General features: G+C 43.3%; 1 protein-coding gene and 1 pseudogene across 3 annotated transcripts in view; one reads left to right on the top strand and one right to left on the bottom strand.

Moving 5' to 3' along the window:
• Positions 1-25511, bottom strand: part of DNMBP (dynamin binding protein) — a 96400-nt gene that overhangs the window by 33180 nt on the left and 37709 nt on the right. For 2 of the 3 annotated variants that reach the window (XM_070485399.1, XM_014865647.3), the window contains exon 4: positions 22836-24827. In XM_070485399.1, coding sequence (XP_070341500.1) covers positions 22836-24827 — 1992 coding nt within the window. Of the gene's footprint in view, positions 1-8416; positions 10062-22835; positions 24828-25511 lie in introns of those variants that run through there. The other variant, XM_044752692.2, reaches the window with a different exon arrangement.
• LOC106846700 (large ribosomal subunit protein uL23 pseudogene) lies at positions 18273-18879 on the top strand (annotated as a pseudogene).

The raw sequence follows: 25511 nt of genomic DNA, 5'->3' as shown, positions 1-25511 counted from the left end.
CTCCCCGGCTTCCGTTCTAGGGGCTTCCGTTTTAGGGGCACGTGGGGAGCTGCTTCTAGAGCTTGAGAGGGCGGCAGGTGTGAATAAAGCACTCAGGCTACAAGTCAAAAGACCTGCGATCCAGCCCTCCTCCCCTCCTACCTGGGTGATCTTGAACACATTACTTCAGCTCTCTGGACACTGTTTCCACGTATGCACAACAAAGGGGTTGGGCCTCTTTGGTCATTTCCAAGCTCTAAAATCTTGTGTAATTTCCTACTCTCTTACTTCACTTACTCCTCTCTATTCGGTACAACCACATGGGCCTCTAGTTCCACAAGGGGTGTCACTCGGTGTGTGAGGCCTGGTTGGACTCACCCAGGCAGTCAGTCACTTCCTCTCAGCGAACCCAGGGGACGGGGCACCTGCTGCTGTTACAGAACCCAGCCCGATGTACTTGAAGTATTTGTTTCCTCCTTATTCCTTGAACACGACAAGCCCATTTGTGTCTGCGCCTTCCTGCTCACCCACTGTCCTTAAAGCCAGCTAAGTGAAGGCTTCTCTAGTCGCTAGATTACTCTTTTCTCTAAATTTCACTTGTCAAATAACAATACAAAAGAATACTTACTATTTATCTTTTGATGTAAGTGTTCTGTGCCCTCAAATAGGATATTTCATTTGACAACAAATATTCATTGAGCACCTATTATACGCCAAGTACCATGTAAGTGTCTGGAAACACCATCCTTCCGCCACCATGGAGCTCCGACTCTACTGGACTTTTCTGCACACCTAACGTGTACCTAACCTACAGTAATTAGCACAGAGACCCGTACTTAATAAACAGCAGCAATTATTATTAGGGTGCCCTAAGCACTGCTCTGCTATGGTGTGATGGAAACACTACACAAAGATTTTAAAAAAAATCATTGAATATCCTAACTTTTGTTTGCCTTAGCTACTTAGCTGGCACACCTACTTAGAATTTAGGACCTCAGCCCCTGGGGCAAATCAGGTTTCAATCTTCCTCTGACGGGGGCGGGGGCTGCAGAGCAGAGGAAACCGAATTCCCTATCTCCAAATCACTGAGGAGAGAACTAGAGGAATCCTGCAATATTTTTTGTCGAAGTATTGGTGTGAGGTCAGCAGTGAGTGGAAGCCTCTCCACATCTCAGTAGATGCTAAGAGGCACATTTTTTCATATTTTAACATGTTGGAAAGCAAGATGTGTTTTCCAATTAATAGCATGTTAATTAAAGTCTTTTAGTTTAATTAGAAGTCTTCTTTCTTTCTAACGGTAAATAAATACTTCAGTGTCTTAAAATGGATGGTGTTTGAGAGTCAATGAGATTCCATTTATTTCATCTGATTGTGTCCTCTCAGCTGATGATTACAAGAAAGGAGCTTCTTGGGACCTGGGAACGGGGTCCCCGAGCTAGGACGTAGCCCTGCCTCCTGCTCTGGAGCCATGTGTACAGACAGGTACCTTCCTACCAGAAATGACTGTGCATTGGCACTGTGACACCCCTGTAACTTGACAGCCTGATGTTTGTGCATAGTGAGGACACTTCCTGGTTTCTCAAGAAATATCGAATTCGAACACTGTGGTATCACGGTGGGTGTGTCAAGTTTCCGCGCCCTGGCCTTGACTTTCCACTGAAGGCGAGGCCTCCGGAGCTACTGCAGGCTAGGGGCTGTGATCCACCCCTCCTCCCTCGGCCTCCTTTAACCGCCTCAGGTCCATACGAGAGACGACGCCCTAGAAGACTGCCTCTTCCTATCCTACCTCAATTTCTTGCCTTTCCTTGATATCTTTCTGCTTTCACAGAGAATTGGAATCTCCCCAGACCAACATTCCCTTATTGTTGATGAAATTTTATATGAAAATAATTTAGGTAATGGCTTGTGGAAAAAACAGCCTAGTTTCTTGAGAATATGACTCACGATCCCAAGAGGCAAGGTCTTTGAGTTGGATGCAGCCTGCCAGATGGGATCACTCTAATCTCAGAAGAGTGCTTTATTTTATCTAATGCTTCAATTATCTCCCGACTCTTGAAATATGGCCCTACATTTATTTTCTTTTGCCTCCACATATTCATTCTTTCCCTCTCCTTTGCGTCCTACCCACCCATCTATCTTCAAACATCGACACCCTGACTTTTTAAAAAGTAAACACATGAAAACTTTGTTCAACTCTGTGCTTCCCTCAGCTATCGTCACATCTCTGATTCGTTTCTCAAAAGTTCTTGAAAGAGTGGTCTTTATGCTCTCCCTCTATGACCTCATCCCCTCTCTAAATCCTTTGCAATTAATTCTGTATCATCACTATTCTAGTAATATTGTCTTTTGAGTCACCCAGTAACCTCCTCAGCAAATCCAATGGCATTATCCTTAATTTCCCTGTGGCATCTGAAAGTGTTCACCATACTCTCTTACTTTAAAGTCTCCGGTTTTCTTCTGACCTCCTCCAATGTTCTGGCTCCATCCCTCTCACTGGCCTTCCTCCTCCTCCTCCTGCCCCCAGGCTGTGGGCATCTCCTAGGCTCAGTTCTCAGATGCCTGTCCTTTTCCCTGTTGTTCCCTTCCTTGGAGAAGTCATCCACTCACAGTTTCAGTGATTATGTCTAAGGGGATGACTCATCATGTACAAGTCCAACCCTGACTTCTTCCTCATGCTTTGGTCCAAACTCCCATCTGGTTTCTAAGATTTCAATATTTCTTCCCCACACTGTGTTCCTCTTTGTCACCACAACTCTATATAATTGCTCATATAGTTTCTCCAATCAAGAATGTTCTCCCTGCTTCTCTCTGCCTGTCTCAACCCTATTACTACTTTAAGCTTTAGCTCAAGTTCAAACATCTTCCAAAAGCCTTTTACAATTACTCAAGTAAACGCTGAGCTTTCCCCCTTCTGATTGTCCGCAGTATTTACAGTCTATGCTATGTACTTTGATTTAATTATTCATAGTTTTACATTTTGTCTCTTCAACTGACCTGTAAACTCCTATGTGTGTGTGGGAGGCATCCTTCTCTGGATAACCCCAATGCTTGGTATGGTGCTAAGTACAAACACTAGTTAATAAATACGTGTTGAACTGCATTCAAGGGGATGTAGGATCTATGTGCTGCTATGATGACTGATGCTGATAGCAGTTCATGGTTACTTAGCATTTACTATGAGCCAGGCTCTAAAGCACTATTCCAAGTGCTTATATGTCTATAAACTCACTTAATCCTCCTAATACTATCATGTAGATACATTATCTGGTTTTACTGATGAGGAAACTGTGGCATAGAGAGATTAAATAATTTATACAGGTAGTAGGGCCAAGGTGGGGGAAGGTATCTAATAATTCTCCTTATAGCACTTATAAAATTATTTTTGAATTATACATTTATGTTTATATTGTTTATATGTTTTACATATTTATATTCTGTTCAAGTTCAAATTCTATGCATTCCTAAAGGCAGGCACAAGTCTTACTCATCTTCTCCATTGTCTCAATGGAGATACAACTGGTATTCGGAGCAGGACAATTCTCCATGTGTAGGATGGTCCTACACACTGAAGATATTTAGTGTCCCTGGTCCTTGCCTTCTAAACGTGAGTAGTTGTCTGCACCCTGCCATTGCGACACCCAAAAGGTATCTATACCACTTCCAAATGCCGGGCTAGTCTGGGCTGGCCAAGCCCCAGAATGCCTGCCACCTCGAGAGCCCACTGCATACCAGTAATCGGCACCATCAGTAGTCCCCACAGCTATGATTTAAACTAGGTGACTGCCATCCTAGCCTTCTCCATGGCCACTGGACCATGGATGTTACCTAGTCAATGGATGGTTAATTCATATGATGAGGCCTAACTAAAAAATTCAAGCTGAGTCAATTATACTCACTCTCCTGGGAATCTGAATTAAGAAGTACTGGGCAAATCACATAGAAGCAGAAGCTGCAAAAATGCCCCAAGGCTGTGTTGGGACAACTACGGGGAAAAGAGTGGGTAGAAACTATGAGTAAATGGAAAGTGTTGGTCTAAAGTGAGAGGAGACCAAAGCAGTTCAGAGAAAAGCAAAAATGTCATGAGGAAGCTGGCCCTGAAAGAGAGAGACAGAGAAAGTGGACAGCTAGTCCCCAGGACACCTGGTTTCAGCCCACATGTACTGGGACAACAGCCTCATCCCTCCTCAGGATCTCAAGGGAATCTTTGTCTCACTAGAACGTAACACGGTGTTTGGTACTCAACACATTTCTGTCAGATAAAAATACATGAATGGCTCGTGTTTACTATAACAGAATGAAATTAGATAAGAGCTGCAAAAAGTGCTCTGAAAACTGTAAAGCATGTGAGCTGAAGTGGTACCACTGCTACCACTACTGATGAGGAAACCCCACTGTTCACTTGCTGGCCGTTTGTTCCTGCCCAGTCAGCTCCTATGAGCACCCCTGTCTCTAGAGAGCCAGAGATCTCCCGGCTTCTGCTATACCTGTGGCTGGTAGTCAGCATATGACATCAACGAGGATGAAAAGCTAATGTCTTGGACTGACCGGCAGATATTTGATTCCAGTAGCTTGAATACAGACTGCAACTACAGAGTTATTATGTTCACATGCTTGCAAGAAGAAGAAAGCTCAATGATCAGAATCCTAAAAACGTTGAACTCTGTGTAACACTGGCAAAAATCTATGCAGGTTTTTCTTACCCTGGGAGAAAAACAGGACAGAAGATATTCCTGGTTTCTGCTGCTCCACCGCAATTAAAGTCCACACTTTTAAGGAATTGCCCTTACGTCCTTATCACCACTTCCCTCCTAAACTCCCTGTAGAATGCCATGTGCCTCTGTTGCTCCTCTCGCTCACCCCACCTACCAAATGCAAAGGTCATTCCTCAGTCTGTGTCCTCTCTTATATCTCAGCTGCGTGTAACACCGTTGCGCCCCCTCCGTTTGAAGCCCCTCCTCTGGCTCCCCCGACACAATACTTTTCCGTTCTTCTAAGTTCATTTACACAGAATGAACCTATAGCTGTGTTTCCGGCTTCAGCTGTGGGGATGTGGGAGCAGCACTGGTCTGGGCACCACGAGACCCAGAGTGTATTCCTGATCTAAGGATTGAGCAGTTCGTTTCTTTGGACACACATTTTGATTTCCCTGAGCTTTCTCTCTATTTATTTATAAAATGAGTGGGTTGGATTTGTTTTCCAAACATTTTTTACCGTGACCCACACTTTACACTGTGACTCAGTAGATAGATACATACATTTACATAATATGTGTATACACACACACACAAAAGTATTACATGCTTTTACTACATGAGATGTGCTATGAAATTTTCCCTTCACTTCTATTTTATTTTTCAAAACTGCTAGTTGTAACCCACTAAAAAGACTTCAAGACTCAATCATGGGTGTTACCCACTATGAATAAAACACTGGACTCGTTGATATGTGAGGTTCCCTCTAGTAATAAAGTAAGAGGATTCTGTGCGGTTGCCTTCAACCGGAACCTTTAGCCTTCACTCTCACCTGAATTCCACTGTCATATTTCTCTCCATAAGAGTTCTTCATTTAGATGTCTTAATATCACTGAAATTAACCCAGTTAACGTGGAGTTTGAAACACCAGGCCCCCTTCCCATCATAACCACTGTTATCAGCAAGTGCGAAACCTTAGAGCCGACTTTCAGAACAGTAATGGGAGAGCAGCTTACGCCGTCCTCCCTATTGATAACTTAGCAACTCTGAACAAGATACTTTTCAAAATAACTATATGAAGGCATTGGAAAGCAACCAAAAGCAGGCAGAAACTGAAAGGGATATGACTCAAAAAGAGGGAGGCAAACTACGAAAGATCCATATTTATCTGATTTTTCCCCTGAAGGCAATTCCTAGTCTTTCAGCATGCAGGGAATAACACGAACACAGAAAGCCACCAACTGGCAATCTTATTGGGCTAGAAGAGTCAACGGGGCTCTGAAGTAGTTAGATACAAAGGGGGAAATCCTGGAAGAGAGGAAGCCATAGAGAAGACAGCCCCAAAATCTGTGTACAAATTCCCCTGAAATCCTTGAACTGTGCCCGCGGGCGACAAGACTCTGGAACCCAGCAGAAAGCAGTAACAGCTGGAGGCCAAAGAGCCCGGCAGCGGTCTGGGGCTAGGAAGACAGACTTTGAAATTTGAGTCCCTCCAAGTTAGGAGGTTCAATAAACACTTCCAGTTTTCCCCTGAAATCTCAGAAGAGCCACACTTTAGGAGTAAGGCCCACCTGCCAGGACTAGGGGCCACACCCGAGGACTAAGGGCAAAACTATGACAGACCTGCCCTAACAACATGTATGATGGAGGCCTCCACTGGTGAGGGAAAGGGCAAATCCTGGAAGAATGACTGGGTCTAGCTTGGATGCAGTGGGGGAGGGGGAGGAAGAGCGGGAGAGGAGGAAGGGAAGGGGCCTTCCACCTGGATAATCACACCTGGCAAAACAGGGACTGAGGGCAGATGTCCAATGAGGGGTCAGTCTGAATCTCAGGAGAGAGGGGACCATGCAGTGACAGTCTGGGGGGGGCAGGTGGATAAAAGGCAAAGAAATCATAATTTATGAGACCTACTATGTTCCAGACATGTGCTTAAGTGTTTTATTTATATTCGCTCACTAGGAGACAGGTATTATCTTCATTTTACAAATAAGGAAGCAAAAGCTCAGAGAAGTTAAGCAACCTGTCTAAAGTTACACTGTTAGTAAATGGTGGGGCTGAGATGTGAGCTCAAGGCAGAGGACGGGCTCCAAGGCTTGTTTCTGTTCTGTAATTACATGCTGTGACTGTCACGTTCAGGAAGGCACTGACACATGTCCTGGGAGACAGCCAACAAAGAATGTTAGAAAGAAAAAAGATTTCTAGTATAGACTAAGATTTTGTTACAGACCAACAAGGATAGCAGAGGTATAAAAGGGGTCGCAATTGAGCCACATTATGAATGTACTGTCAAGTCCTCAAATACAAAGAAAGAGAGCTGTAAAAATGGAAACGACAGCAGGTGACCTGAGCTGGTTTCAGAGAGATCATAGGGCATATTACAACACTCCAGAGAGAAGGGTTTGACTCCTGGTAAGTCAAACAGAATAAACACACTGATCACAGTTAGGAAGCTTAATACAATGAGGAACTAAGGATGGGAAACAAAGTTCATCTAAGGCACAGATGCACGGGGAGGGAATGGGAACAATGCAAAAACCAACACAAGGAATCACAGAATCAGACTGTTTTTTGAGCTGGAAGGAATTTAGAAGTCATGCAATCCCTATCATTTCAGAGCAAAAAGGCACCTGGAAAAAATGGCTCTCTGCTCAGCCTCCCAACTACAGCTGGGTTTGGTTTCATTTCTATCTTTATAAATGCGGGTAGAAAGCCTGCTTTGTCCAAATGGTGCCCTGGAAAGTGAAGTCAAGTCAAGCCTGTGTTGGCAGACCCCGGAATAAACCACCGGCACTTCCAGGATCACCCAGGGAATTATCTTTTCAGTCTTTGGTGGCCCCCACCACAAATCTGACCATTGGGCAGACTAGAAGGAGACTAGACAAGAAACTTTCCACTTAGGAGGAGGATATGAGATGAATTTTTCCATATTGTTCACATTTTCTGACGCTAACCCCTGGACTCCCCCAAATTGGCCCAAACCAGAAAGTCTACTTGGTACGAGAGTAAGATAGAATAAGAATAGAGGTTTAACAGGGAGTTCAGGAATCATAAAAACAAGCACAGAAAAAATAAACAGTTCATTTCAGAGAGCTGGAGAAGACAAACTGGCAAGAGAGAAATAACCTCCACATGATAAAAGACACTTAATATCCCCATTTTACAGATAACTTATTAAGGTTCAGTGAGATGAAGTAATCTGAATACCTGACATGCATGAAGCACCACGAAGAATGTAAATAATCTTCAGAATCCCACAAGATTCACTTAAGATTTCTGAATGTCAAGGAAGGAACCCTCCATAAAACAAGTTACGTCTTCTTTTCCTCTAATGTCTAAAGCATAGGGATTGAGAGAAAGAACAAGCCAGGAAAATAAATTTTTGCTTGGTGCCCTGACAATGAACTTGCCATCCCCATAAGACAAATAAAAATATTAAAGTAAGGATGGAAAGATATTTGGGATTAGAGGCCCCTGATAAAACCAAGAAAGGTCGAGGAAAGTTCCCATGAGAACGCTGTCTGATTCTGAAAGCCATGTTACAATTTACGCACCGTACCTGCTCTTGCTCTGTAAAGTGCCTCCCCACAGAATTAAGTCTCTAAGGTTGTTCTCACTCAAGGGACACTTAACAAGAACTTTGGGGGCCAGGTTCCTTAAGTACGCAAATGTTTCTGGTACCTGGTATAACCACCCCTTTAATCTCTACTCATGACTTATCCTTCTAAGAAGGCTGGCTGAGTCCGTACCTTGAGTTCTCTTCCTGTTTTGCACAAATTCTGAGCGTCTCAGGGTGCTGGGTGCTGTGCGGCGAAGGCAACTATTCCTTTTCCAAGTCTCTGGGCGATTGAATTTTCTCTCTTTCTCTAAATGCCAGGTGCTCTTCTCTAATGAAGGGCCCTGAGGAATGCCACAACGTTCTCCTTGGTCCCCCCTAGTCCGGGGATTCTGCAGACCATCCAGGGGGATCCCTCTGCCCCCAAGTGCCATCATCCCCGGTCTGTTAAGGCCATTATACTCCACATTCTTCATCGGACGGAGAGAACCTGTGCCTCTGTAATTCTGAAATTTATACTCACAGTTTGCAAATAGAGTATCATTGCCTTTATTTTCTGTCTCAAAGTTACTTTGATCCATGGCATGAGTCTTTAATTTGGGATAGACTTTATCATTTTGATAAACATTCCTGTCATCTTCATAGTTTTTGACAAATTCCTTACCTTCACTGACACCCTTCAAATCTGGGAAGTCCACAGAGTGACCATTAGTATAATTCTCAGGAATATCATATAAATCGTTGAAGTCTCTAGAAGAAAAATTAGTTTCTTTACAATCTTCAAGATTATCATTAAAATTCCTGTGGTACGTGTGCCAGTTTTGAGGTTGACCAAAATTCCCCAAAGAATCATCCAGATCCCTGCAGCCAGTCCACTCTTCAGTTTCTTCTGAGTCCTCAGGACTATAATTCAGATTCTTAGGATCTATGGAGCCGTTCACCTCCCTGTATCCTCCACCTTTCCAGGTTACATCTGGGCTTCCTTTAAGCGAATTATTCTCAGTCCCAGGGCTCAGGTTCCCATCATCTATATTTTCTGAATTCCTATAACCCTCTCTTCCATGAATCACACTTCCATGGTACAAACAGTCCTTTCCACTTTCCTTCGCTTCCTCATAGTCCGTGTAGCTTGGTTCACTCTGCTCAAAATCCCAATATCCACAATGCCTTTTTCTGTAGGGCCGGATCCGCCCCGTGGTCCGGTATCTGGAACGCAAGTCACCTTCTCTGTAAACTCCGTCCAGCATTGTAGGGTCCGCCTTCCGTAGACTCCCGCAGTCTTCATACTCCCAGCTGGAGCCCCAGTGCCCATTCTTCTCTGCTTCTCTTTCTTTTCTAATCTCTTGGGTTTCACACATATTCAGCATTCTTAAAGACACAAGTCTTACTGCGCTCTTCCATGGGCCTGGGTTGGGCTGAAATGTGGACAGGTACAGTTTAACCTAAGGCTCTATCTGTCCTTCTTAAAATGTCTCCCAAGCACTCAAGTCACTCGTCTTGCTGCTGCAGTTGGAGCGCGGAGAGATGTGGAGTTATTTCAACCTCAGGATCCAATCAGTGAGCTGCTATATCTTTCCCCACAGAGCCCAGAAGATAATTAGTAACTAGTGTTCATGTGATTGGAGCTTTGTTTGGTGTTTCCCTCAAGCTGGTCAAACTGGCTTGGCTGCTTTATGTGCTGAAGGTTTTGCAGAAGCAGTATGTGAAAGAGAAACAGCCCCCTTTAAAAGCAGAGGTAAGATCATATATCAGTCTTAGCTGCCTCTTTAACCTTTAGTAGTCAACCAGGGGTATAAATAAATGCTCCCACGCGCAGCTCAGACTGGACCTCCATTCCCCGCCCTGCAAGTCCAGCGTTCTAAGCCTTGGGCATCAGAAACTCTTCGGGACTCCCTTCCCTGTACCTAGAGGCAGAACTCTTCCTCCTTTGAGAGCTCTGATTTTACGGGATTCAGGTTACTAGTCAGTGTGCACGCAAATCACAAGCAGGTCAAGCTCCTGCCTGCAGACACTTTGCACATCCCAAGGAAGGAGGAAAAAGTACTTCCTTTTACTCTGATCTGGTGTCCTGGTAATTTTATAGTGTAAAAACTCTTCCCCGGAAGAATACAGTTATGTATGTTTTCACACTTTCCTTAATACATGGCATGCCAGAGAAGCATCAAAAGCATTCACTTCCTAAATCTCTTTCCCACCTAATTCATAGAGCATATGTAGGAACTGGAAAAGGAGGCTAGAAATCAGAAAGGTAGGTATAAAAATACCATTTTGAATTAATCAAATATTAGATAGATACCTATTATATGTGAAGCCTGTGGAAGAGAAAAAGATGAATAAGTTGGTCCCTGACTCTTACAATGAGGAGCAAATACACTCTAAAGTAAGATCAAATGTGCTAAGTGCTTAACAAACACACAGCAATGGCAACAAAGCAAAGTCCCTGGTGGGGCAACTAGAGGCTTCATGGAAGTGGTGACATTCGAACAGTGCCTGCAAGCATACGGCAGGATTTCCATAGACTTTCTATATATGGAGAACTAAGAAACGGGGAACAGTTTGAAGGACGTGATATGTGGAAAAAGTAATAGGAGATAAGGCAGGACGGGGAGGGAGAGGTTGGGGCAGATCCCCTGGGACCCGAATGCTATTTATTTTATTCAATGGATAATGAAGAGTCGCTGAAGGTTTGAGCAGGTGAGCCACATGCTCATACAGAGCAACAGTCCTTGTCCATGAGACAAGGAATTAGGACACCTAGCGCCTAGAAGTTGAAATTCTGCTAGTCACTGGTTTGTAGCTATGCTTAACTTCTCTGGCAGTCAATTTTCTTATGAGTGAAATGGGAAGTTAATGCTTTCTCCGCCATTCTAAATCTAAAATTCTATGATCTTACTTATTTCTAAGTAGAGATTATAAGTAATGATTAACCTTTTCCTAACTGTTATGGAAAACAAAGTTCCCTTTAGCAACTTAATATCTTTGATTAAGCTGGCATGATAAGAAACATACCTCATCAATCAACCAAGAGAAGAGATAAAAGAGAGGACAAATTAGAGGTAAGAAGGGTACTAGTTAGAAAATAATCCAGGAGAAGATGTTCCCTGAAGCTAAAAGAAGCAATCTTTGGATAAGTGGAGAGCGAACAGCTGGTTATTAACATGGGGCTCCCCACTCCCCACACTCCTTTTCTAAGTCCCATTACCTTTAGGGCATTAAACATATAGTCTGCATAAAGACGTGAACTGCCTCCATGACTATGACCCAGAACTAATCAAAAGCTGTGAATGGGTTGCTATTTTCATGTGATAAATCCATGTGCAAAGAAATGTGGCCCAAGGGAAAGGAGAGAATAATTTTGTACTTTTCTCAATCCTAGCATCACGGGTGGACTACAACCTTGTAAGCAGTCACCCCTCTCTGCGGCTCTCCCTTTCATGACACAACAGTCACATTCCACTGGCTCTTTTCAAAAGCCCTAAGCAGCACTTCACCCCGATGTCTGTTATTTGTTACCAGAGGATGGGTGATCCGCTAGAATGACGATCTGTGTGACTCCCACGGTGGACAGAATGCTGCTGTGCATCACGCTAGAAGTGAAGATGGGGCAGCAGGATTGCATCACACTGAAAGTTCCCTGAGGGCAAAGACCATGTCTAACTTACCTTCTAGTCTGCAACACAGCTCTGTCCATGGGGTACACAGTAGGTACTTACATGTTAAATGAGTTGACACTTGCAGCATTTATGGGCACTTGCTAGATGCTGGGCAGAAGGCAGTACAGCTTAGAGGTTAAGAGCACAGGCTTTGTAGCCCTGCGTTTGAATCCTGACCTTGCCACTCACTAGCTGTATAATCTTGGGGAAGTTCCTTAAGCTCTCTAAGCCTGTTTCTTCATCTTTTCAGTATCAAATCTACCATCCTATCTGCATCTGTACCCATACACTCTGCCTTCTCTCCAGTTAAAATGGAGGAATTGTCTCTGCTCTGATAATAGGCCAATCTCTCTGTGGGTTCACTGGCTCCCACGCCCTCCTTACCCCTCAAAGACTTCGTTCCAGCCATTAAGCTCTCCCTCTCCTGCTTCTTCAATGTGTCTGCTCTAGTGGATCAGTCTCATGAGCCCATGAACATGTGGTAACGTTTCCCATCTTACAAAGCACTTCTGGTGGCCCCTCAACCCAAGGTCCCCTCCAGCTACTACCTCATTTCTTTGCTTTCCTTTATAGCAAAATCCTGTGAAAGACTTGAGCAAGCCAAGTGCTCAATGCCTCTGTTTCCTTACCTCTCCCTCTATCTTTAATCCACTCCAATAAGACTTTTGTCCCTTCATCATCATTTTACTGAAACTACTCTTGACAAGGTCACCAAATCCAACGATCATTTCTGAGACTTCCTCTTACTTGGCCTCTCAGCGGCTTTTTGACAGTGACTTTCTCTGTCTTGAAACTCTTCCTTCACTTGACTTTCCTTCTACTCGACTGGCTGCTCCTTCTCCTCAGCTACTTCATCTCCCTGGTCATCCACACTCCTAAACACTGGTGTGCCCCAGGGCTTCTCCTAAACACCCAATTACCTAGCGCACAGTAGGAATTCAAGAAGTATTGACATGATTAGGAATGCAGTTTCCACTCATTCAGTGCAGCTGCCGCTCAGCCTAAGGACTAATTAGGAGGAGTTGTAAAGAAGACCCATCATTGTGGCTAAAGTTTCTCACAGGATGTCAATGCTGCTACAGCCTCTGGTTGTGTGGAAAGAGGGTCTGGAAATGAGCAGGAAGAAGAAAGACACCAAAGATCTAAAGGTAAGTTCCCCAATGGAGGAAAAGACCAAGCACTAATGAAAAGAGATGAGTGACTGAGAAGAAGAAAAGCAGACACACAGAGAAAAGAATCTGTGAAAGGAAATAAAGACTGAAACACAGGAAAATAAGAGATGTTTGGGGGCAAATCTGATATATTCTCGAGGGTATAAACGTTCTAAGTGGGGCAGGGCTGTGAGAAGTATTAAAGCTGTTTTAGAGTTTGAACCTTATGACGAACTTAAAGGCTTATAATGAGACAGGTGAGGGTTCAAATAGAGCAACTGGAACTGCAAGCAGCTTGGGGATGTTACTAGCAGGAAAGGGTAAACAGTTTGGAAACTTGAGTAACTTTATCATACGCTAGCAGTCAAAAGAACACCTGTGAGGAAGGACTAAACATTTGTTTAAACGACATCCATACATATATATACGCTCCTAAATCCATGGGTATACGCCATCTAGCAAATCGTTTTCAACAGAAGAGAGTACTAAGAAATGTTATGACTGGCATAAATTATTTTGGAAGTAAACTGGCAAGTCAGCTAGGATCCCTCCTCCTTGAACACCTGTAGATCTATCTGTGTTTTTCAAGTGTTGCTTCCTACCACCCAGTCGCAGAGATCAAGCAACTCCTCAAGTCGAGACACACTGACATTACACGGCGGCCCAGTGGAAAAGTACCTAAGGCCGTGCAATGAAACGGACCTGAACTGAATCCCAGCCCTACCACTTACTAATTGTCAGAATTTGGGCAAACCTGGGTTTTCTCATCCATCAAATGTGGATGATTTGGGGGATTAGAAAAAGTGTATTAAAGCACATAGCACACTGTTTGACAAGTAATAAACGCTCGATGAATTATACTTTCTCACTCTTTCAGTTCCCACCTTACTCTTTCAGTTCCTGTCTTCCAGATGGCACATGGTGAGGCTCTGTCCCCGGGCCTCTTCTCTTTTTCTCTATCTATACTTTTTTTTTTTTTTTAAAGTAATTGCATTAAATGTCACGGATTTAAATAACGTCTATATGCTGTCAACATTTATTTGTCCCAAATTTACGTCTCCACCCTAACGTCTCCCCTGAACCCAGGGCCTATCTACATCAAACTGCCTAATCAATACTTCTCCCTGGACGTCTTACGGGCAACTCAGCAAAATCAAAACCAAGCTCTTGACCTCTGCCTTGTCCTACTTTCTCCAACAACCAGCGTCTCCTGCAGTCTTTGCCATTCATCGAGAAATTACTGGCAACTCCAGTCCTTCCAGTTGGTGTACCTCAAGGTCACCCTTGACTTTTCTCATTCTCTTACACCCCACATCCCATCCACCAGCAAGTCCTCCTGGCTCTAACTCAAAGCATGCCCAGAACTGAGCACTCCTCATCACCTCCGCTCTACATCCTGGTCCAAGCTGTATCATCTCTCTCCTGGATCACTGCAGTAGCTTCGCAACTTGTCTCTGTGCCTCTGCCTTTGTATCTCTTCTGCTTGTTCTCAACACTGAAGTCAGTGACTCTGTAAAGTTGTTAATCAGATCATATCACTCCCCTGCTCAAAGCCCTCCCGTAGCTTCTCGTCTTACTCTGAATGATGAACCACAAAGCCCATGCCTCTGCTCTAGCTGAAGTGGCCTCCTTGCTGCTCCTCAAACACGAGGCACACTCTTCTACTTGCTGTCCTATCTGCCTGGAACAATTCCCCCTCCCGCAAAATGGCTTGGCTGCCTCCCTACGGTCATTCAGATATTCACTCACACTTCTCTGATTCCATAGATTCTTTTGCCTTCCAACACATATTCATATTTTTACTTATGTACTGTTTCTCTCTCCCCCCGGGGGCAGAGATTGCAACTATGACTCCAGAACACTGGCTGGAATATAGCAGGAGCTCAATTATACATGCTGAATAAATGCCCCAGGGTTTCTAGTCTTTTGGGTCTCACTACATCTGGTAAGGCGACTGGTAGAAGGAGGAAGCCACTCAGGTAGGGGTGTGGTGACATGAATGCTTGTGCCAGAGGGTCCCATGCTAGCAGGAGACATGTACCGAATCCTCAGTGAAATCTGAAACCGATACTTGAAGTCCCTGGATCTATTCCAGCTTCTCCACTTTACTGCCTGGAGCTGAGGGTGAGGAAATGTTCTCTGAGCCATACTATAAACTGCAAAGAACAGTGATTCACAAGTTAATTATAACTAAGTTAACCCTTCCAAGCTACGTTTCTTGACATACATTAAACTATGTATCCTAAAAGTAAACTCGTTTCTGCACTGAATTAACAGACTGTTGATATAGGCTCTGACTACGGTTGCTGCTGTATACCGAGATAAAATCCATTAGAAGTAACTGAGCTAATTTTTACTGAGCCAACACCTTGAACCAGATGTTACACAAGTCAAGGATACCTGCTTTTTTCTTACGTACTGACAAACTACAAAGAAAGATTATTATTTCGTTTATACAAACTTTTTTTTTAAGGAAGATTAGCCCTGAGCTAACTGCTGCCAATCCTCCTCTTTTTGCTGAGGAAGACTGGCCCTGAGGTAACATCCCTGCCTGTCTTCCTCTACTTTCTATGTGGGATGCCTACCACAGCATGGCGTGCCAAGCGGTGCCATGTCCACACCCGGGATCCAAACCGGCAAACCCCAGGCTGCCGAAGCGGAATGTGCACACTTAACCGCTGCACCACCAGGCCGGCCCCTAAATTATTATTTCGTTTATACAAACTTTTATCATCTCGAAAGACCACAAAACTTTCTGGCTATTTAACTCTATCATCTTTTACTAGTTTGAGAAAGAATTCTTATACCCGAAGCATTCCAAGGAAGATTCAGAATAACAAATTGCTTCTGTCATAGAAAAACTATAGTTTCAAATTTAAAAAATCTGTCTGGAATATTATGTATCACTTTAGTATAAAGATGTTATTGTTCCATATCAGTAATTCTCCAATTTATTAATCTAACGGCTCTCTTTAGTGGATCTTAGATCCCATCCAATATCTTGCTGAAAATGTTACTTTCCTGAAAAACATACTCTGCTTTGATTTGCAATTGTCATTTCAAATTAAAACCACAAATTACCCTGAGAGTCTCTGGTCAACCTTCCTCTTGGCATTACCTTAAAGAGAGGAGAGAGGTTTAGAGGCAAGGTTCCTGGTGTGGAAGAGGCTGACTCACTCCGCAGCTGACCGTCCACTGCACCGACTTAGAACGATGGGGACCTGCCCACAGTGAAAGGAACTACGGCCAGGATTCAAAGGCAGCAAGACAGACAGTGTGAGTAAATATGGAGGTTAATATCAGTATAATCACTAGAGTTTCAAAGATACACAAATATGAATGATACTATGACTACGTCCTTTTTATTAATCAATGTGTAGCCAGTGCCTGGCTCATAGTATGTGCTCAAGAAATATTTGCTGAGTAAAGAAACGAATGCACAACCCTGACCATTTGTCAAATTCAGGCATGTGAACCCCTCCTCAAGATAGGAAAGGACTAGCATATGCTAAAACGAGATCCTCTCAGGGCAACAGTATGTAGTCCTAATCAGGGCTTCTAAAAGTAACACTGCTGGCCAATCTGAAAATCTGTGGACTAACCTTGAATGTTAATACTGCTTCAGAAGCCAAACTATTCATTAGATTTGAAGGTACTGTGTTTCAGATATGGAACTAACATATTAATTAGCAACTCATTTAACCAGAAGCTCCCTGAGAGCACAGAGCACATCTGTTTATTACTGTATACCCTGCCCTTTGCAAGTCTCAGTCAGAGCCAATATTGGCTATTTCCAATAACTGAAGTCTAGGTCATTTGGACCAACCCTCTCACAGAAAAAAAGCTAAAAAGTTAGGGGAAATATATTTTTAAAAATCTTAAAACTACCAACACAGTGACAAGATGGCAATGTAGTAGCCAAAACCAAAGGGAAAACTGGAATCCAGAGAGGGAAAAAACTACAGAAACTCTAGCCCCAGTGCGTTTGCCAGTTCCGGAAAAGTGTACTTTTGCTTCAATGGCCCTCTGGGGAGAAGGAGTCAAAAACTTAAAGCCCAGAGCTACTGCAAGGTGAAGAGTCTAAAAGGAAACTCTTCCTATAATAAGCTAAGATTCCAAAGGACTCCGGAGGGGTGAGTTGGAATTTGACCAGCACTCCTGCAAAATTACATCTGTGGTCCTAATGCCTTGGTCGTCCAGGGTACTGTAAGCCTTGAAATGAGCCTAAGATGGAACTGGACTAAGAATGACTCGTGTTTCCATGTAGGAATTCCCTCTTAATATTTCTTGGAAAATTTATATCTTTCTAACTTCTAAGAAATCTGGAAAACAGCTGAGAAATCTGGAAAACAGGAGAAAATACTATAATTTTCCTGTGAAAATAAAGCTTAACAATAAATATAGAGGTGTTAACTGTTTTGAAGGAATCCACTGATGTCAAGCTGAAAGCAAGAGCAGAAAATACTGACACACAGAGTAACAGATTCAGGTTGACTAGGTACCAGAGTGCAGAGGAGAGAGGTGATCAGGATCTAATCAGCTGCTTTTGCTTGGAGCTGTTGCTATGTTATGAGTGTGTTTATAAGTGTGTGTGTTCATGGCCTTGTGTGCTGCTAACAGTAAGTCATTCTCGCATATAAAATAAATATTAATAAGCTTATTTTCACAGTATATTTTACAGAAATCTTATAAGTGATGGTCCAAGAAATATCAAGTTTTAGAAGCAAAATAAGCCCTTAAATTGGCAATTCTGACAGATGATTCTGTGTAGTTTTGTGAAATCTTGCTTAGACAGGCAAATGTTCCACTATTTGAATGCTATCCAAAAATGGTTGCCCAATGTTTAATGTTTGCTACAGACTATAGTTCTTTGTAAATATTTTAACAGAAGAAATGCAAAGAGAGATGTGAATCTTGTCACAAATTTATTGTCTAAAATTTGAATTAGTAAAAACAATATCAATTCCAATGGCAAAGCCAAAATCAGAGCAAACAGACAAAACACTTTCATTGTTAAAAAAGAAAATGAGCTTATATGAAGCAACATGCACCCCAATGGCCCCACCTGAACATGCTTTTGCATACACTCTTAACGATCCAACCCACGTCAATGCAAAATGGAAACTTTTTTCTATGTCTGGAATGTTAGTCACAAAACAAAGATCAGGACCATCAGATAGAGCAACTAATACTTTGTGTATTTAAAATTGTGTTTTAAGAATAACTTTTAGCTTTTTTCATGAAGATGGCACCAAAGGTGAAGAATTCTGGAAGCCCCTGCCCCTCCCAGAGCCCAAGCCAAAGCAAAGGCTTTGAAGGCCAAGAAAGCAGAGCTAAAAGGCGTCCACAGCCACACAAAAAAGAAGGTCTGCACGCACACCACCCACCTTCCAACAGCCCAAGACACTGTGGCTCGGAAGGCAGCCCAGACATCCTGGGAAGAGCGCCCCCAGGAGAAACAACTTGACCACCATGCCACCGTCAAGTTGCCCTGACCACCGAATCAGCCACAAAGACAGAAGACAACACACACTTGTGTTCATTGAGGATGTCAAGGTCAACAAGCACCAGATCAACCAGGCTGTGAAGAAGCTCTGTGACACTGATGTGGTCAAGGTCAACACCCTGATCAGGCCTGATGGAGAGAAGAAGGCATATGATCTGCGGGCTCCTGACTATGATGCTTTGGATGTTGCCAACAAAACTGGGAATAACTAAACTGAGTCCAGCCAGCTCTCTAAACACAAGTTTTTTTCACTATAAAAAGAATAATTTTTAAATACTAAACATTCGGGGTATTATTTTACAAATTTTGAATGGCTTTTATTTAACATTTACTTTGTGTTAGTTTCCTTCTTTTAATGTTTTATATTATCAAATGTTTACTATGTTAAATTTCATAAATATTCTATAATAATCTAAGCTGTTAAGGCAGAGGAAGCTGAGTGAAGGGTATATGGGAACTCTGTACTATTTTCGTAACTTTTCTATAAATCTAAATTATTTTAAAATATGAAGTAAAAAATGCTTTAAAAAGTCTTTTAACAGGTAGAGAAGTTTTAGTGTCATTAAAATATATAATTTTGTCAAAATATTGTGGTTCACAAAATAAGAAACCATGCATTTATTTCATATATATGTAGATATGTGTATATATAATAATATATATAAACACACATATATATAATCTCTAAAACTTTTTAGTATAATCCTAACACAGGAAAATTATTCATTGTTGATTATTATGATCACTACTATTATTATTTAAGAACACATAAATGAAGAGTTTTTTAAAAATATAGAATAATTTATAATTTTAAGGAATCACCAGGAGTTCTAATTTCTTGTTCCTAAAGACTACTACTCTTCAGGAATTTGGAAACATCAGCTGACCACGAATGCAAATCCTCTCTGGAGTCAGGTGCCTTCATCTCAGGTCTGAGAATTTTCCAAGTACTATGACTAGCACATAGTAAAATATAACCAGACACACAAGGGTCTAGACCACACGGAGGAGAACAACGCGACATCAAAGAGTCCCACTAAGACTTAATATCTTAGAATTATCATACACAGACTATAAAACAACTATGCATACCATATGTAAGAAAATAAAAAGCTGAAAGATACCTTCATGAAACAGGAAACCATAATAGGTAACATATATCAGACTTGGAAAAAAAAAAAAAGAGCTTCTGGAAAATGAATCCCCATGACTTCACAATCCCAGAGTTTTAAGAAGGAGCAGTAGCTATAATAAAGAACTTCATTTTGGGTCTGGCACAGCACTGGGCTATTTTGCTGCCCATTAACTGTGTCTGACAGGGGGACTGGCATCTCTGCTCTGATGGTCCCCAGCTCCCCGGTCGTCCAAGTTCAAAGTAACGACAGAGACAAGAGATCTGTGAAAGCTCTGGGAGGTAGAGCTGGCAACTTCAACTCAATTTCACTCAGTTAAACTAAATTCAGTTCGTCAAGTATTTAACGATCTATACTACCTGTAGAACGTGATAGCAGGTGTGTGGGAAATGACACACTGATTAAGACAGAGTGGCTTCTCACTAGGTTAAAATTCTCGTTGTGAGGCATATAAACAACTAAATATAATATTAATCAGAATTAGATAAATTCTGTCTCAACAGTTCTTTAAATCTTAGGCCTTAAATTTCAAAATTAGAGATTGTACAAGACTGGATTGGAGAGGTAAAGCCGAGTGCTCAAACTGATTGATTTCCTCCTCTTTTGAGGGACTGCTTCGATTGTTGGACATACTCTTTATGATGACAGAAAAAGATGACCTTAAGAGGCAGTGTCAGTGATTCTAAGAAATAAGTAACTTCCTCATATCAGCAATAGATATAAACAATACACGTACTGAAAATCAGGCAAGTCAACATTAACATAGCCAATGCTGTACTTCATGAATTCAAATAAACAAAGTCTTCCTAAGACTCTCCTTACCTGCTGTAGGTCTTTCACAGTGTTAAACTTCTAGCAATTAAAAAAAACCACAGTAAGAACATAAGAACACTGGCTGAATTATTAAATTAGTCTTGAAAAAGAAGGTCAGTTGAATAAGAAAGATTCCCAACGTCATCACTTAGTACCAGCTGATTAATCCATACATCCATTTAAAAACACTGCACAGTGTTTTTAAGCATAGAAGACATCACATTTTGGTGGAACATTACTAATTCTAAAAAGTATCATTATTGAGAAGTTCCTGCTACCTGGAATTTGGGAGACTTTTCTCCTGCCACCTGTATATCTAATGCAGGAACAGCTTACAAGCATCTCTCGAGCCTTGTAGGTGTGGCAGGCGATGGAGGACCCTGGAGCTTGCTATGGCTTTGGGAATGGAGTGCCGAGCCAAGCTTCCCTTAGAGCTCCTTCTCAGGCACTCTGAAGTCATCACAGTACCTGGCAATCCCCAAAAGTTCAGATACTCATGTTAAATGAACACTTTTCTGAAGACGTGTCTAAGCGCTCATCCTCGTGCAAATGTTGCTGCTATCCCTGTTCAGAGCAGGTGACCCAGGGGCCCAGCGGCTTCACTGTTCCCTAGTTAATCACACTGGATTTTCTCCAAGACCTCCTCCTCCTGCCGTGCTTCTGACGTGGGCGTTCCCTCAGAACTGTGCCCACCTGCACAGCAGTCCTCTCCTGAGCATATTTTAGAGGTTTCCTCTCTTTCTGTAACACCATCTGCTTTCCATCTTTCAGAAAATTACTCAATTTCCGGCCTTCTTATAATACTCTTTCTTGTTGGAATTTTTTGTTATTTTTTTTGGTTCACTTTTAGAGATCTAAAGTAGAGGGGGAGGTAGATATGTGTACTTAGTCTGCCATCTGGATCCAGTCTCTGGGCCACCATTCTCCTGCTTTTATTAGTGTCCTGCCATTGCTAGATCCAAACACTACTTTTCATTATTCACCTTCCAGATGACACGCAGGTTCAGAGCTCCCCGGCACACACGGCAAAGGTGACACACAGTCACGTTCTCCTTGAGTCCTAGACAATGGCTGTTGCCTCACTCTCTTCCTCTTCCTACTTTATAAGGGATTTCTCTGTGAGTCTGGTGAGTATGAATGAAGTCTCCAGAGGCTGGTCACCTCAAGTCAAGTGACAGGATGTGAATTTTTGAATGTGCAAGGTGGGAAGCAGTAAACTGTAGCAGTTAAAGACACGAGCTCAGAGCCAGCCCCGATGGTCTAGTGGTTAAAGTTTGGTGCACTCCGCTTAGGGGGCCCAGTTTCGGCTCCCAGGCACGGACGCACACCGCTTGTCTGTCAGCACCATGCTGTGGTGGCAGCTCACACAGAAGAACTAGAAGGACTTACAACTAGGATAGACAACTTTATACTGGGACTTTGGGGAGGAGAAGAAAAAAGAGGAAGATTGGCAACAGATATTAGCTCAGGGCCAATCTTTCCCAGCAAAATAAAAAAACAACATGAGCTCAAATTCCAGCTTCCTTGGCAAGTTACTTAATCTCTGCAAGTGTTAGTTTCCTCAGCTATGAAGTGGCCATGTGAATTATCCCAGTACCTTCAGGGCGGCTGTGAAGATTCTGTGTGTGAGCAAATGGTAACAAATGCCTATTAGTAAGTTAACAAATATCAGCTATTATAATAATCATTATTATTGAAACCTAGTCCCTGGACCACAAAGATACAAGATGGAGCTTTCTCATGAGTCTTAGCCTGGAAGTCTTTAGTCCTTAGCAGAGCCTGGTTAAGGAAAGTAATGTTTAAGGATTTCCCATCTGCATGACTGCTGTGGATGGCACAGCAGCACAGAGATGTGGATGGCAATGAGGTCTGAGCTGCTTTATCTGAGCAGCAAACGAAGTCAGGAGGCTACACTGTGGCTACACTGAGACAGAGCAGTTTCATTGTGGAGACAGAATAAGAAATTAGGTAATGAGAAAGCAGACCATTTTTTATTTTTATTTTTTTTGAGGAAGATTAGCCCTGAGCTAACTACTGCCAATCCTTCTCTTTTTGCTGAGGAAGCCTGGCCCTGAGCTAACATCGTGCCCAGCCCATCTTCCTCTACTTTATATGTGGGACACCTACCACAGCATGGCGTGCCAAGCGGTGCCATGTCCACACCCTGGATGCGAACTGGCGAACCCTGGGCTGCCAAGAAGCGGACTGTGCGAACTTAACCGCTGCGCCACTGGGCTGGCCCCACTTTTTAATTGTTGATCACAGATAGTAACATATTCCTAACAAACATGGGTCAGCCGTTGTTTGGACTTGAGGGTGTCAAGAAACAAGTAGATATCATTTCCCCATCACTTACCTCTAAGTTGCTGGAGTTCCATATTCAAACTTTCTATGTTACTCTCATAGAACTCCAGATTCTCAAGGGTCTCTGCCCTCAATGACTCCTCTTGCTTCTCCTCCAGCATTCGGGTTAGCTCTTCCTGAGCCCTGCTATACATATCCAAGTCCTGTTCCATTTCCTGAATCCTCACCAATACTAAGGGACACTGGGAAGTCTGGTCCAAAGTTTGCTCCAGATTCCCAGGACCCTCCTTCTCCAGAGTGTTACACCTCAGGAGCTTGCGGGGTGCTGCGTTCATTCTCTGCTGTGCTGACGGAGGCAGGGGAGCTGGGCGAGAGGGTCGCACTGCCAAGGGTGGTTCAGGTTTCAGGTTCTGGTCCACCAGCAAATGGGGAGAAGGGGATGCTGGAGTAGAGGGACGGGGTGGCGGTGGCCTTAGGGCCTTTCTCCTCGCGGGCAGCTCCTGCTGCTTGATGAGCTTTGAGGAACCTCGGACAATATCCTTCTCGGAGTTAAAGTCCATGATTGAAAAGTGGCGCAAAATTTTATCTGCTTCTGTGCCGGGCCCTGACAAGCTCTTCTCAAACTCTATCAGCTGTTGGGTCAATTTCGAGTCCAGGTCACTGTTGCCGTCTCCCTGTAAAAGTGCCATCGCTTCCATGGCGGGCGCCCTGTCTTGTGGACCAGGCTTCATCTCCGCTCTCTCTGACGCAGAGCAAAAGCCGGAAGCGTTTCCTCTGGCTGTGTGGTGCTTTTTAGCACACCTTGCCACACCATGGAGCTGAGGCCTCAACTGGTTGGGTCTGACTACCCTCGAAGCTGGAACAGAAGAGCTGCCGTGAAGAGGCGGCCCCGGCTTCTGAAAGGTTTTTGGCTGGGAGTACGTTCGTCTGGGAGGGAGGCTGGAGTAGTCTCTAGTCCTTGCTTCTGGAGGAACAAGGTCAGAGGACCGGTCTGAGCCGGCGTGGCTCCCTCCTGCTGTAGAATAATACTGGTTTTTCCGCAATCTGGGATGAAAAGGTCCCTGAGGTTGCGAGGAAACACCATTTACTACCTCTGAAGGATCCTTGACGGAAGAGTCTTTGGCAAGGGGCTCTTCGTGCCCCACACCTGGGCTTCTCTGGGGCCCTGCTGAGGGGCCCTCATCCCAGTAAGAGTCTTCCTGGACTTCACATTCCAAAGTCAGATGATCTGGGGGAGAAGCGGATGTTTCCGAAATAACACAGTTGGACTCCTCTGCTTCCTCCTCGTGAGATTCATGTTCTTTTTCCTCCTCTGCGAAAGAGTCCTCTGAACAATCCAAAGAAGTTTCGGGGATCTTAGAAAGGCTGCTTTCCTGTGGTAGGTCCACGGTTTCCTCCACTCTTGTTTCAGGACATAACTTCACAAACCGATAGGGAAAGACGCCTGTCCTGCCCTTCAGGGATCCTTCTAGCCAGCCATCTTCCAGGGTCGCCAGAATTCGGATTTTATCGCCTACGTCAAAATCCAGCTCATTCGGCTCCAGGGCTTGGAATCTGTAGAGGGCAATTCCATAGGTGCCCGGCTGCTCGTCGTCCTCTTCTGGCACGCCCTCTTCTTCTCCTGTCGGGGTATCTACTTCACCGTTAATAATGCAGTCATCGTGATTTTCAGAACTTACTGACTCATCCACAGTCCTCAAGGGCCCCAAAAGTTCTACGAAACCTTCTGGAAAAATGCCTCTTCGACCCTCTAACTCCCCTTCAAACCAGCCCGGTTCAGGAACTCCAATAATGGTAATCACATCCCCTTCTCTGAAGTCCAGCTCCTCATCCAGCTGCGCAGAAAGCCCCATCAGCGCCCGGGCTTGTCCCATGGAATATTCAGGAATCTGGAGCAGGGCGCTCTGCGAGTGCCACTGCTGGCTTTGTGAAGACAGGCAAAGCTCGCGGACACACGAGGATGGGAAGAAGCCCCGGGCACCCCAGCAGCTTCGGCCCTGCAGCCAGCCACCCGTAAGAGCGCCATCGAGAATCACGAGGTCACCTAAAGAAAGAGAAGCAAAGATAATGACCTCAGGCATCACCCCAGCAGAAAATTACTAACAGTGGAACTCATCATTTTAAACATCTGTCAAATTCAAGGAAATACACACCTGGAGTTTTAAGGGCACAAACACTCTTGACAATTTAGTGAATTTAGGGACAATCTAGCGAATTTTGACAATTTAGTGAAAACATAGTGAACATTCCTGTAAACCAATGGTTTTCAAAGCGTGTTCTGTGGAACCCTGGGGCTGGGTACCCAAGATCTTTTTCAGAGGGTCTTCGAGGTCAAAACTATCATATTTTCTTCATATACTTCTGCCAAAACTACGTATCACTGCAGACTGAATATAGACACAAATATGAGAATTTAGCTCTCTTCTATTAAACCAAATACTAAAGAGATTTGCAAAAATGTAAATCAACGTTTCCCTTACCACTAATTTTTTTATTTAGAAAACTAGTTATTTTTCACAGAAATATGTTACTTATGTTAATATTTAATGAGTTTTAAAAAATGAATTGATAAGTATTTTTTAAATTTCTCAGTTTTAGTAGCTAATACAGTAAATATCAATAGACCCACATAAGCAAGAGCTCTTTAGGATCTCAGTAACTTTTTTTCCCTCTCTCTCTTTTTTTTTTTTGGTGAGGAAGATTGCCCCTGAGCTAACATCTGTGCCAA

Source organism: Equus asinus, chromosome 2 (genome assembly GCF_041296235.1).
Source record: "Equus asinus isolate D_3611 breed Donkey chromosome 2, EquAss-T2T_v2, whole genome shotgun sequence".
NCBI classification, from domain to species: domain Eukaryota; kingdom Metazoa; phylum Chordata; class Mammalia; order Perissodactyla; family Equidae; genus Equus; species Equus asinus.
The sequence above is the reverse complement of the archived record's forward strand: the minus strand, read 5'-3'. Positions and strand labels throughout refer to the sequence as shown.